We start from the raw sequence: 13,956 nt of genomic DNA, 5'->3' as shown, positions 1-13,956 counted from the left end.
AATATTCTGTGATGATTAGTTAGTAACTAAGTAACTATGATACATTTTCTGAACCTGTTCTTGATCTGGGACCAAATAGTTTGACGATGTTTGTTGCAAAACAACGAAATAGTAACTGCTACTATTTACATAGCAAAAAAATTCAAGCCTAACTAATAGTCTTTTAAAGGTTTGGCTATTTAGTATTAGCAATTTGTTTTTAATGTAGACGGAACATTGGTTGAAACAAAAGCAGAAGTTGGTTTACTTACAAGAAATATTGTGATTCGTGGATCAAAACATTTGGGATGGACAGATGTTATACCAGAGTGTGAAGAAGGTTTCAATACTGGTGAATTTGCAACACAAACCTGTTTCCAGGTCAGTTAGGTTTCTGTTTTCTTACTGGGTAGACGATAATGATAAATAAGATATTATGGGGAATTTACTTTTTGCTAAAGACATTTTTTTGGTTATTATGAGGTATTTTTAGACCTTAAAGGAATGACTGCAATAAACAAATTATTTTAACTTAAGAAAACATGTCAAATTTTCTAGTAATGAAATTTAACTAATAAGTTTGTCGGTTAGCAAAGTGGTTAGTGTGCTTGTCGTAACCCATAGTTTATAGGCCGTGACTCGTCACTTAACAACAATTGCTTCAACCAGATGATCTCTTATATGTTGTCTTGAATTATACAAACTCTGCTCTTTTATTTAAAAAGAAACTATAATTTTTGTTAGCATTTGTATATAAATTGTTAGGATGATATAACAATTTTATTAATATCACTATGCTGCCACCTAAGGGTCGTTTTGGGGAAGAGGAAGGATCTGATGAGTTTGGTGCAACTATCATGTTGCACCCACGTGAGCAAGGATCAGGAGTTGTCAAAGCAAGGATTGAGTTTGTTGAGATAACAGAAGCTGGCCAAGCTTTTAGACTCGGACGTTATCCGATTCATTTTCATCTCATGGGGAACGTAAGGAATGGAGTGAAGATCAATAATTATGTCAGAGGATGTGCAATACATAAAACATTTAACAGGTAGGTTTGTTGTTTCATAATATCTGGAGTTTTTTTAATAATGGGAATGTTTTATGTATTAAGTTTCCAATCAGAAGGGTGATTGCAACAAGACACGAATTGGCCTAATTTACATTTAACTGGAAAAAGAGTATTAAAATTACTATATTTGATAACTCTGGTATAATTATTGTACATGGACAAAAGCAAACTTTTCATCTACCACTCGATCAGACCCATAATTTTTGAAAATATTTTTTTACCAAACTAAATAATTGAGTAAATATTGTAGGGTAAAATAATGTCTATTAACTATTAAACAATTCCAGTGAAACAAACGGAAATCTTTTTTAATTTGCCATCAAAAGGTTTTGTTTTTAATAAAATTTCAGTGGTTACAATTTAAATTAAACCATCTAATATTTTCCATAGAGCTGTAACAGTGCATGGAACACACAACCTGTTGGTTGAACACAATGTGGTTTATGATGTCAAAGGGGGAGCTCTTTTTATTGAAGATGGAGTTGAAATTGGAAATGTTTTGCAATACAATCTCATTCTATTCTGCAAACAAAGCACATCTTTACAAAATGACGACATCACGCCAGCTGCTATTTGGGCAACAAACCCCAACAATACAATACAACATAATGCCATGGCAGGTATAATTACGTTTCTATAACACGGTCACTTAAACTATGTTCTGTGTACCACATTGTGCTTATGTGCGAAAACAGGCTTGCAAATGCCCTGAAGCTAATTATATTAGTGTAATGAAAAAGTTTTACATGGGTATTGTAAAATAATTTTGAGTATTTTAAACTTTACAGGCGAACACAAGTGTGCTGTGACTCTTAACAAATATGGAAGCAGTTTAATAAGCACTTATTATAACCATTTGAGCAAATAACAAACTATAATAATAAATACAGGTGGAACTCATTTTGGCGTTTGGTATCGAATGCGAAGCAGACCTGATGGTCCTTCATACGACCCACAGTATTGTCCAAGACATATCCCGTTGGGTGTGTTTCTCAACAATACAGTACATTCACAAGGCTGGTTTGGGGTGTGGACTTTCCAGGTATGCTTATTAAGTGGAAGGAAGAAATATTTCGCTTAATTGAAGTGTCACTTAAAGTTATTAGTAATTAGTTTACTTGCAGCATAGTTTTCATTCTGTTGACCAAATATGTTTCATAAACAGGGACCAATTAAAATAAAAAATTGTATATAGAAATGATCAAATTTGATATAAAGGTACCACCATATTTTTAAAAAATCATATTCTTTTCACTCATCGTTTTTAGTTTTTACATATTTACATATTTACAAAAAAAGGCATTTATTGAAACAAATATTCATGGCATCCAATTTATGTCTTATATTTTCCTTGGAAAACAGTAACATCAGCTTTACTTTAGGTGTGGTATCCAAAGAAAGCTGGTTCATGTTGGAATAATGAACCGGAACCAGCAGATATTGGTTCGATGCTCGTATGGAACTGTGAGAAAGGGGCTGAGTTGGTAAATGCAGGAGCTATCAGGGTCAGTTAATTTACATTATATATAATGTTAGTGTGAGCATAATTTATTCTAATAAAGCTCTCCTGAAAAAATGCCTATATTTCGCACTCTATTCCCGTTAACAGGGTTTTTAACTAAAGTATCGTGAACTTTGTATTTACTCACATTTATACTTCAAAACAAAGTTCCTCAGCTGTTGTATAATGTGGACTGAATGTAATCTGTAAATACTGGCGCCCGTGGCTCAGTGGTTTAAACGCCTGCATCGAAACCAAAGTGTCTCCGGTTCGATGCTTGATGGCGATTGGCGATACTAATACTGATCGGCGTATGTGTCCTTGGGCAAGACACTTAACGGACATTGCTCCAACTCAGTGGTCTAATGGTTTGTCCAATTTGTAAGCCATATCAAATAAAAATCATACACAAAGTTAAAAAGTATGGTAACTCGTAAGCACACGAGGATAAAAATGGTGCCAATATTACGCGTCTGACTGCGATGTGTTGTCGCGGCACCGCTCGCAAGAAGAACTTAAATGGGCTTTCTGGGTGTTGGGGTAATGGGCCAAATCTGGCCTAAATCCCAGGTCCTTGACAAGGCTTCACCCATAGAATAAAAATATCTGTAAAAAGTAACCTTAACAATAATCAATTAGTTATCTTATATAAACTGTTGGTGCAAATAATTATACAAGCTATCTCAGAGTTTTGTACCAAAATAATTTTCTCTAATATTACATTGTTTTAGTTTCACAATGCATTGATGGTTAATAATGAAAAAGCAGGATTAGAAGTAAAACAAATTGGAGATAAAAACGTTAAGTGGGGACAAGCTGGACTTTACAACAGCAAAATAATTGCACATGGACTTGTCTCTAAATCTGGTATATATATTATTTTCTGTGTTAAGACAATTTACTATAAAGTGTATGACATTTGTACTGGATATACCTGTATTGTAGGAATACCTATTAATAGTTGTTTATGCTAATTGATTTAACATATATATGAATTCATTCATTCATACATTCAACATATATATATATATATATATATATATATATCCCAGATGATACTTCTTAGTATATTTAAGCTTTTTCTGCAACTAAAAATAAATACAAATGTAGAAAATTAAAAATATTGAATTTTAGGTGAAAAAACTCACAGTGGTGTAGTTCTGCCTTATTCCGAAGCATTTGGTGTACATAATGTTACCTTTATAAACTTTGATCAAAACACAGCAGTATTCGCAGGTAAACTATATCTTTCCAAATAAAAATAACATGTCACAAGATTTTTTAAAATTTATTCCTTTGTAACAATAACAGAGGTCATATGAATTAACATACATAATAGGTCAGAGTCCTTGTATAAACAAGAAATATTTCGCTAATAGAAACCGCGTAGCGCACAGAAAACCGGTTAATTTGATTACAGATATACCATAAATTGGCGGAAATTAAAGAGAAAAATTGTCATCTAGTTGTGTGTTGTGTAGATTTGTTAAAACCTAAAAGGACTTGAAGTTTTTGTCTGGTACAATTAAACTGTGATTGGTGCTAGAGTAAACAATCTACAATGTTAGCCCCATTTTGTTGCCCTGGAAGATTTCTATGTCGATAAAATAACTTCTGTGTATATATGAACTCTGTAAGAGATTGGAGAGTTGTTATTACATAATGAAGATAAAATAAATGAATAAATAAAGACATTTGTTTAACATCATGACTGTTAAAAGAAGATACTAAAACTGTTGATTGCAAATTTGTGTGTTCATCAAGTAGGTATAAAAAGAACAGCAGTTTTTGAATAAAGATTTGCTTTACAGGAACAACAATTACAGGAACCTGTGCAAGTTTTTGTGGCGGTTATCCTTACAAAATGAGTGGCATAAAATATTTGAACAGTCCAAACAAAGCCAGATTTCGGTTAGAACTGCTATTGTTACAAATTTTATTAAAATAACGTCACAGCACAGTGGTTGGCAAGCTTTTTAATTATAAGTTCAGAGTTTAAAACTTTTATCATTATCACCATGTGTGTCTTTGGGTAAAACAGTAACAGTGATGAGTGATTGTTATAACTCAATGGTCATTTATGGTTTGTCCAATTGGCAGCCAAACAATGACTCACAAAGTTGCACACTTAAATTAAACCACTGCACATAATACACAATAAAACAACTAGGTTAAAACTCTAAAGTTGCCTTACCACATAAGGATAAATGATGACAATAAATTAACATTTACTGAAACAGATGGGCTCATGAAATGGTAATCTATGATTTGGATGGAAGTGTTACGGGGACAAACCAACCTAAGGTTATCACACCAAGCAATCCATCATTACCTCCTTCATGTGTGGAGAGCGCATCGTTTAGTGTTGGATTTAAGGGTTAGCTTTACTAATGTTTGAGTTATATTTCATTAAGCTGTATACAAATAAATCATTTAAAACTTTGTAAAGCAAATTTCCAGCTTCATGGCACAGTTGGTTAGCGCATCGGCCACTCACCCAGGGGTGGTGGGTTCAAGGCTTGTCGCTGCTATCATTGTGGGTCTGTGTCCTTGATGCTTAGCGGCAAGATGTGCTAACCAACTGTGCCACGACGCTGGAAATTTGCTTGACAAAGCTTTAAATGATGGGCATGACAGTTAGCGGCAATTGATTCAACCCGGTGGTTATAAATGGGTTGTCCAAACTATTACCCATATACATAAAAGAATAATCAGCTTCTAAGTTACATACATGGTACCTTATAAGCTGGCACGAGGTGTATAAAATAGAACACCTGTGTGACAACTTATAACGACTGTCATTTTCCGACCAGGCGAGGATAAAGCAAGTTGCATTTAAATATGATTATGGTAGTGCAAGTGATTTTTACGTATTGTTTTATATACCATTTCCGTATTAAGTGTTACATTAATTATTTCAAACCCAAACAAATTGCTTTAAGACCAAAACCTCCTACCCAGTAACCTGTAAATACTTTTATAGGCCTTAACAATCTCACCTTGTTTTCATAGGAAGTGTATGTCCCGGTAACTTAAAGTTCCATCGACTAGCTTGGAACAAACCGCTACCATCGTCACTTGAAGCAAAAGATGTCAATTTAACTACTTCATATGGAACCACAACTATTCCATTCAAGTAATGTCGCGATGTATCTTCTTTTAAAAGTCTTGTTTAATAACTGCAATAAATTTGTAAATTTTTTCATAATTTTTGATGACTTGGATGTTTTATTGAAATCAAACAAATTGTTTTATTGTTACCATTGAGGGTGTTTGTCCTCAGGTAATACAACTAATAGAAATCGATCCAACTTAGTCATCAATGGTCATCAATATTCAAACAGTCAATCATACATTAAACAAAGTTCTTAGTTTGTAACTTGCAAGGGGACACGAGGTGTATATAATGTCATCACATATAGTGAGCAATGCTACCCTTGCATAACACATAACCAAAATAATTAAACAAACATTCATAACAAAATTTCTGTTTAAATTCAGGAAAAAGGGAATGACCCATAAACTGGGATGGACAGCAACCGTGATCACTGGTGAAAGTTATGTTTGGACGTTTGTGGACGCACAGCACATATCAAATATCTCATATAAAGCTGGTTTCTATAGTTTTGAGGTAATTTCGAATTTATTCCAATATTTTTCTTTTCATATTGCATTTGCATTGATTTATTGAAATCCTTCTGAGAAGTATTTAGCATGACTAGTGGCGATTTATATAAAGAAGGCCCAACGGTAGACTTATACATAGGCCCCCTTCTTTGGGATATCACTATAGCTGGTGACATGTAGAACAATCACTTTGAAATAAATTGTTACTTGGGTATCACCAGAGAAGCATTGTTTATGTTTATTTCTCTGCTGCCAGTTGTATATTTGTTGTTTCAAAAAAAGTTCATGCCGAAAATTAACTCTAAATGTGCACGAAAACATACTTCGTCACTGTAATTTGCCTGCCTTGAGGTATAAAAACAGTTTTATTACAAAAACGACAGCAGGTATTAGTGAGATCTATCGAGATTATTCAACAGCAAAACTTCTCTCTGATTGCTAAAGCATTCACAGTTCAAGTTGTGATATCTAAATATTATTACATCATAATTGACATTCTGCAATTATGGATTTTATCATATATGTACTCAGGAACTTGTAACAGGGTTTTTTACTCTTTTATTAACAATCGTGCAATAATAAATGGCAAAACCCACCTATTTTCAAAAGATAAAATGAAAAAAAAAAGGGTTTTAATTTAAAGTATTATTGTGTTCCAGACATCAGATTGCGTGATCATGTCGCATAAGCTTACACAGAAGCCAGATCGTGTTCAAGTCTACAAAGGCCTCGCACGAAATGGTTCAACTTCCATGGTAACTTGTGCGGCAAACAAAAATGGAGATTTTTTCTTTGATGCAAATGAAAAAGAATTATTTTACGTTGGTGAGTGAGGTTGTTTTAAATGGAAAGTATGTTTTGTTTTTATTTTGGGATAAAAAAGTTAGCTGTAGTAGTTACCAGCGACACACAATGTACAAAGCATTGAAACTGTTTATTAATTTGTTTATGTTTTTTATTATTAATAAACTTCGTTTGGAAAAAATTCAAAAACAAATAATCATCCACAAAGTTACTTACATAGTAACTTGTAAGCTGGCATGAGGTGTATGAAACAGAACACTGCATTTAACGACAGTCGTTGCCCCACCACACGAGAGTAAATAAGCTACATATATTCATTCATTCTTGTAGAAGTGTCATTATCAAATGTAAATTTTTTTTTTGTTTATAAAAGACAGTTCGACTTCAATAAAGTAAGTGTAACTTGTTAGATTTACAATAATATTTTTTTTCAGTATCTGGTAGTGATGCAGTTAGTAGAAAGAAGAGATCAGCAAATCCTAATGCAAAGGACAGAAGTGTTTTATTTGACTCCTATAGATGTTTTTATAAAGTAAGTTATTGTAATTATTACGAAGCAAAACCTTAAGCTTCACAAAATAATTTTCTGTGTTTAGGATTGTATTATTCCGAAAGGAACAGGATCAAACACCGTTGACCTTAAACGTGAGCGACCATCTGATGCCGTGTTCTGGTCAAATGTTGAATCGTGGCGTGATGCAGATGAGGGTTGGGGTGGAAACGATGGTGGGGGAAGTTATTCTCTTCCCAAGAATGGAGCCAAAATTAAAATTAAAACAGGTTTTTGAAAAAGTATTTTATTTAGAATAAAACTAAACTTCTGGATATAAAAAAATGTGAGATTGTTTTAACAAGCAATAATATGTTGCTTGTTAAAGAAATGTCTAAGAAATGATTTTTGATTTTCACAACGTTCTGTACAACTAAGATACATTACAGGTGTATGGATGGTTGCTGACATTGACTTCCCTGATATGACTGAGTTGTGGATTGAAGGAACATTGGAATTAGATGGAAATCAAAAAGCAGACGGGACTTATAAGAAATTTACTCTTCAAGCAACTCATATTATTATAACTGTAAGTTAATTATCTCGTCTATGATGTATTTGTTACTTCAGGCCAGATACCGGGTCAAGGCTCGTTGCTGTCATTATTGTGGTTGTGTCTGTCGTTGGACAAAACGCACAAAAAGGCACTGGTCTAAGCTCAGTAGTTTATTATAGGTTGTCATACATATACAAATTAAGTCTTTTATTGGTTATCATGCAAATTAAAAAATATTAAATATTCCTCCACCAAGTAACAAATGAAGTAACTCATAAGGGTAGTTTGTGAAACATAACACCCATGTTATAGAAACTTTGATACCTTGCCATGTAAAGAGAAATCAGTGTCATTTAATAAGTTGTCATGTTGTTTTATTAGGGTCGTCTAATTATTGGTTGGGAAGATGACAAGTTTGTTGGAGAAGCTAACATAATATTGAAAGGTGATGTTAATACACCGGAGTATAAACCTTCCGCTCAGATAAACACGGGTGCAAAGGCTATAGGTAAGTTTTTCCAATACAATAGTTAAGCTGTTTTGGATTGTTTTGAAAGATAAATCACTATACACCTTAGTGCAGTGGTTCCCAAATTATGGTATGGATACCACAAGTATTATGTGAAGGTCTCCCAGGTGGTAAGCAACTGACTAGTTTCACACCAAACAGTTGCAATTGATCTTTTAGTGAATGTCGTTAGTAATATTTAAATCACATTAACTACAGAGAGCATGAAAAGTTTGGGAACCACTTCCCTGGTGTACATAATCTTTAACAGTATGAGTTTTAGAATCAGCAATTTTCTTATTGTATTTGTATGGGTAAACAAAGTTTATGTTAAGCTGTGTTGGTACTTTTATAAATAAGTGAACCAAAAGACATGCCAAGTATAGTAACTTGTATCTTTTCACAGGAGTATTTGGTGGATTGGATTTGCATGGCAGACGTAGGGATGTGGTGTGGACAAAACTTGCTCAAGCAGCAAATGCTGGAGATTCTACAGTTGTGTTGTCCCAAGCTGTGGAATGGGAGGCTGGTACGTTCAAACTCACTTTGCTGTTAAAGCTTGGAGTATCTTGAAAATAATGGCCACAAAATGAGTTTCAAGGGCTTTCACACTGATTAGCAAAGTGTTTTGAAAAAGTTTAGACATGTGTTATTTAGTGTTGTTAAATCGAACATTTTGTGTGATTCCATAAAGTTTCATTTTAGCTTAAGAAGTTTTTCCCGCTTCTTGAAGTAGTTGGAACTAAATTAACAGACGTTCTTTTTTCTTGTTGTATTTTCATATATTTTTTCCATAAACACTTTTAGTGATTATCAATTTGCTTTTTTTTAAATTTTTTCCATAATAGTTTCTTTATTTATATTTTGTTGACCACTTTGAAAATTCATTTTTTTTTTGATATAGGAGAAGAAATCATGGTGACATCAACCAGTTTTGATCCTTGGGAAACTGAAACATTTAAAATACAATCCATTTCATCTGATAAACTCACTTTAACACTCAACACAACACTCAAATTCACTCATCTTGGTAAATATATTACATTATTCAACATGCCATACAGGCAAATTTGTTATGGCATATAATTAATTTTAACATATAAATAATACATTTTTAAAGTTATCAGGTTATCAGAAATAAATACTCTATTAAATAATAAATAATATCATATACTTTTAAAACTTTTATAAGATTTTTATATTTGAAAATGCATACAGTAAATTTTTGCTACAAAATTTGTATCAAAACAATAACAAAAAGATTTTAACATTTTTGTAGAAGCGCTATTAAATCCAGTCTAATGAATTATATTCCGAAATACATATTTCGCCTAAAACAGCATCACCAGTCTTGAATTGGTGTTCATTGAGATTTCAATAAATTGTATAGTAAATTAATCTATAAAAGTCATATTTTTTTAACCAATAGCCTCTTAGTTTTTTATGCAAACAGAATCAATTAAATTATAATAAGAAATTGGTATTAACTTAATTTTGAATATTTTTTGTTTAACCTTTAGCATACAGTGTCTCATACACAAACCACGCTGGTGCGTCAAACACTTACAAGTTGAATGCTGAAGTTGGTTTATTATCTCGTAATATTAAAATAATTGGACAAGATTACAACAATCTTTATAAAGAATCATTCGGTGCAAGGTTGTTGGTTGGAACGTATCAAAACAGAACTGGGACAGAGTTCAGGTAACTTTTCATTTATTTTAATATTTACCTAAAGTTTGGTTTATAGATATATTACTTGTTATATGAAAGTAGTGTCTAATTTTTTCCATGCGCTATAGAGATAGAGGTCTAAACTATACAGATTAAACAAATCAGATTTAAATACTTGACGACGTCATTTAAACTAATTTAGCGTGCTGAAACATCTAAGATTTTATACCCTGTGCAAACTAGGCATCGTTTCTATTTTGTTATATCTAAAGTGTTTTTTGTGTTTGGGTGTAAGCAAAAATTTTTAAACTACTATAAATTAAAATCGCATATTACATTTTACCATTTACACCAAACTTCTTGTTTTAAAATCATTAATTTATAATTTCTGTATTGCAGAGGGTTTGCACGAATTGAAGATGTTGAATTCTACCACACCGGGCAGGAGGGACATATCGATAACTATGATCCCAGGTTTTCACTCGCTTTTCTTAGAACAGGTTTGTTTCTTTAACTTTATATTTTAATTTAGTTTAGTTCTCTTTACACAATCATTATTAAATGAGGGTGTGAATTTGGTTTTATTTTTTCCCCTATTTAAACTTTTATAATTTCTGTATAATATTTTAATTGTAGTTTTAATATAAATACAATAAATACGATAAAGCTATCTTGTTTTCTTTATCCGAGTAAATCTTCAAATTTGTGGAGCTGTTTTAGATTTTTTTGACTCAACTGCATTGGGTGCAACACTTTCTATTTTGTTTTTATATATTTGTTGGTGTTTCCAGGTACGGTGGACAATGAATTTAAACCAAGTTACGTTCGACGCAATTCATTCCACCATGGTTTCAACAGCGCCATTGGTGTGTTTGGTGCAAAAGGAGTTCCTATCACAAACAATGTCATTCATCATACAGTGGGGCCTGCTATTAAAGTAGAAGGAGAAAATCACAGGTTTATAATCTTTTATTTGATATTTTGCTAACTTTAAATACGCCCTTATTTTAAGTTTTCTTCTTTTTTATATATTAAATTGATAATCTTTGTTTAGGTTGTTTAATTTGAATTATCCCATTAAACAAAACAGCAAACTTTTTTTCATAATTTTTAATAGGCAATATTACTTTGTAAGAAACAGTATAGTAAGGTGGGAAAAATGCTTATTTTTATGCATCCTTACAAAATTATAAATATAAACTGTTTTCGTATAAATCTACAGTATTCTCACATCCCTACAAAGCGTTCAACAATTACTGTTACTATTAAATCTTAAAATCGGGTTTGAACTGATACAATGTTGTTCTATGGCTGAAAAATCACATATTAGTAAAACCAGTGAAACTATGGAACTAAGGCTAGATAGGGAAGGCATATCAATTGATTTTCAACCATTTTTGTTTTAATTCGACAGAATTGAAAAAAATCTGGCTGCAATTTGTCGAACAAGGTCTGTTTACCAAGATAGAAATGAAATCGATATTGTTTTGTGGAAAGCAGCAATTGAGGTAATGGTAATTTAATACTAATTACTTTATTTGTCTCTTCGATTACAGTAGCAAAGATTCAGAAATATTTTATACGAAAGACATGATATGGCGACAAAACAAAGATGACGTCTTTATCATACTAACTAACTTATTTATGGTAAAAAAAACTGGTACCATTTAATTAAGGTGTTTATCTAGAAATAAAATATACCATGTTTAAAACCTGATGTTGCTACTTTCTACCATTTTCTGAATGTGTGTTATTTTTTTAACAAAACACTTAATGGTAATTACTTGAACCCAGTTCAAATGAGGAATCATAAAAAGGAAAACTACCCCTAACTCGTAAGCTAAAGCTGGTTTGTAATCTGTCACATTTTTATTTTTCTTTCTATACCTCTTTCTCAGCATGTGTGGATGAATAAGTTGAAATTTTTTTTTTTTACCTAATTATAATACACTTCTAGATAAACGAAGGAACAAATATAATGATGTTTGGTAATGTGGTGGCTGGATCAGAAAGAGCTGGTTATAGAATAGATGGTGAAGAATGTTCCACAGCAAGGTGAGAAAAGCTATGTTCAATGCAACAATATTTGTCACCATTTAATTTAGAGGAATTGTAATGCTGATTTGATATTTACTACAAACTAGGGAACATTATCAATGTAATTATTTTTAGCACATACATTTTTTAATTAAACATTTTGTTATTATTTAGTTAAAATGCATTTTGTTATTATTTAGTTAAAATGCATTTTGTTATTATTTAGTTAAAACGGTTCTTAAGGCATGAACTATGGTTTACACTGATTAATATTAGTTTGACTTGTTGAAAGTGTGAACAGAATTTTTGGTATAGAGATGTCAGCGAGCAAACTACTACTGAACACTGCAGCTTTATGAAATCCAATCTGGTATCTACAACATTTAACAAAGAAATAAAAGATGAACTTAAGTCACTTATTATCAGCACTTTAAACATATAAATTACCAATATTTCGTTGGAAAACTTTGCAGTTCAGTAGTATTATTTATTAGATTATTATAAATTTTCAAAATAATCATATGGTTAAAGTAAGACTAATTTTTTTTTAATTTCAACCCAGCGTTCATGGTGGCCTTGATTCAAATGAGGCGCGTGCGGTTATGCAAGGAATATGGATGAATAAGGATGGTCAGTCTTATTTGTATTATTTGTAACATAAACTTCATAAAACAGTTATAGTAATATTTTTAGCATTATGGGAAAAAATTATTTATTCATGAATAATAGCTTATTAAATTTTAGTTGTATCGTCTTTTGGCTTATTTGGAGTGACTTTAAAAAATATTTCCTTTTTATTGAAATTTTTCATTCCATTGAACAATGGTGTAGATTCAATTTAACGTCATATTTCAGGATTCTTCACTTGTTCCCGAATAACTAACTTTAACGTGCACAAAGCATTTGAGGCTGGTATCTATTACCAAGGTAGAGGGAGTGTTGAGGTGGTTAATGCATTGATCACGGATTCAACAGTAGGATTGAGCACTTTATTTATTGGGTATGTTAAATTATTTGTTTTTGCGTGGTATTACTTTAAGTGCTAAACCTCATTACCTAACAATCCAATACTATATAATTACAAAAATAAATTTATTAAAATAAAGAAGTATTAGGTTATGTTTTTAAAATCTATATATTGGTCCAGCACCTACAACTGGTAATATCTTATAACTTTTATAGATCAATTTGTGCAATAATGTCACTACTTATGTTGTTTATGTTTAATATTCCATACAGACCAGCATCTAAGTCTCACGGATTTGCTGCAAAATATGCCATTGTTAAGAAATCCACATTTGTTGCTGTTTCAAAACCAGGTTGGTAAATCGCGTGGTATATTGCAATAGCTTAGGGACACAAACACTCACAGTGGTGGCAACATCATTTCTCAAACCTGGAAACTCTTTGCTAGAGAAAGGCATGCTTACCAGTTTGCCACAGCGATGGACCATAGTGATTACATTAATAAGTTATCCAATTTTGTGCAAAAAAAAAAGATAATGTAAAAAACACCTAATTTTGGGGGGGGCTTAAAAGCACGCATGGGTTGTTTGAAGCCACCACATATGATGCACATTATGACATCTGTGTAACTTTGATTGATATTACAAAACCAAGAAGTTAATGATTTTAAGAAGTGTTAAACGAGCAAGATTATACAGAGAATGGTTTTGGTTTAACATTTATTACAACCTATTTATTACTGTTC

The 13,956-nt window shown here is 32.0% G+C and overlaps 1 protein-coding gene across 5 annotated transcripts in view; it reads left to right on the top strand.

The window, feature by feature from the left end:
- Positions 1–13,956, top strand: part of LOC149729602 (fibrocystin-L-like) — a 49,591-nt gene that overhangs the window by 27,049 nt on the left and 8,586 nt on the right. For all 5 annotated transcript variants that reach the window (XM_089886879.1, XM_089886877.1, XM_089886876.1 and 2 more), the window contains exons 53-78: positions 209–360; positions 789–1,027; positions 1,439–1,668; positions 1,939–2,090; positions 2,431–2,553; positions 3,281–3,416; positions 3,684–3,785; positions 4,361–4,460; positions 4,790–4,926; positions 5,562–5,685; positions 6,051–6,180; positions 6,836–7,001; positions 7,415–7,512; positions 7,577–7,760; positions 7,920–8,059; positions 8,408–8,534; positions 8,941–9,063; positions 9,439–9,564; positions 10,055–10,238; positions 10,608–10,708; positions 11,000–11,165; positions 11,623–11,716; positions 12,166–12,263; positions 12,808–12,875; positions 13,101–13,245; positions 13,485–13,564. In XM_089886879.1, coding sequence (XP_089743005.1) covers positions 209–360; positions 789–1,027; positions 1,439–1,668; positions 1,939–2,090; positions 2,431–2,553; positions 3,281–3,416; positions 3,684–3,785; positions 4,361–4,460; positions 4,790–4,926; positions 5,562–5,685; positions 6,051–6,180; positions 6,836–7,001; positions 7,415–7,512; positions 7,577–7,760; positions 7,920–8,059; positions 8,408–8,534; positions 8,941–9,063; positions 9,439–9,564; positions 10,055–10,238; positions 10,608–10,708; positions 11,000–11,165; positions 11,623–11,716; positions 12,166–12,263; positions 12,808–12,875; positions 13,101–13,245; positions 13,485–13,564 — 3,525 coding nt within the window. The remainder of the gene's footprint in view (positions 1–208; positions 361–788; positions 1,028–1,438; positions 1,669–1,938; positions 2,091–2,430; positions 2,554–3,280; positions 3,417–3,683; positions 3,786–4,360; positions 4,461–4,789; positions 4,927–5,561; positions 5,686–6,050; positions 6,181–6,835; positions 7,002–7,414; positions 7,513–7,576; positions 7,761–7,919; positions 8,060–8,407; positions 8,535–8,940; positions 9,064–9,438; positions 9,565–10,054; positions 10,239–10,607; positions 10,709–10,999; positions 11,166–11,622; positions 11,717–12,165; positions 12,264–12,807; positions 12,876–13,100; positions 13,246–13,484; positions 13,565–13,956) is intronic.

This window comes from Ciona robusta, chromosome 10 (genome assembly GCF_009617815.1).
Source record: "Ciona robusta chromosome 10, ASM961781v2".
NCBI lineage: Eukaryota > Metazoa > Chordata > Ascidiacea > Phlebobranchia > Cionidae > Ciona > Ciona robusta.
The sequence above is the reverse complement of the archived record's forward strand: the minus strand, read 5'-3'. Positions and strand labels throughout refer to the sequence as shown.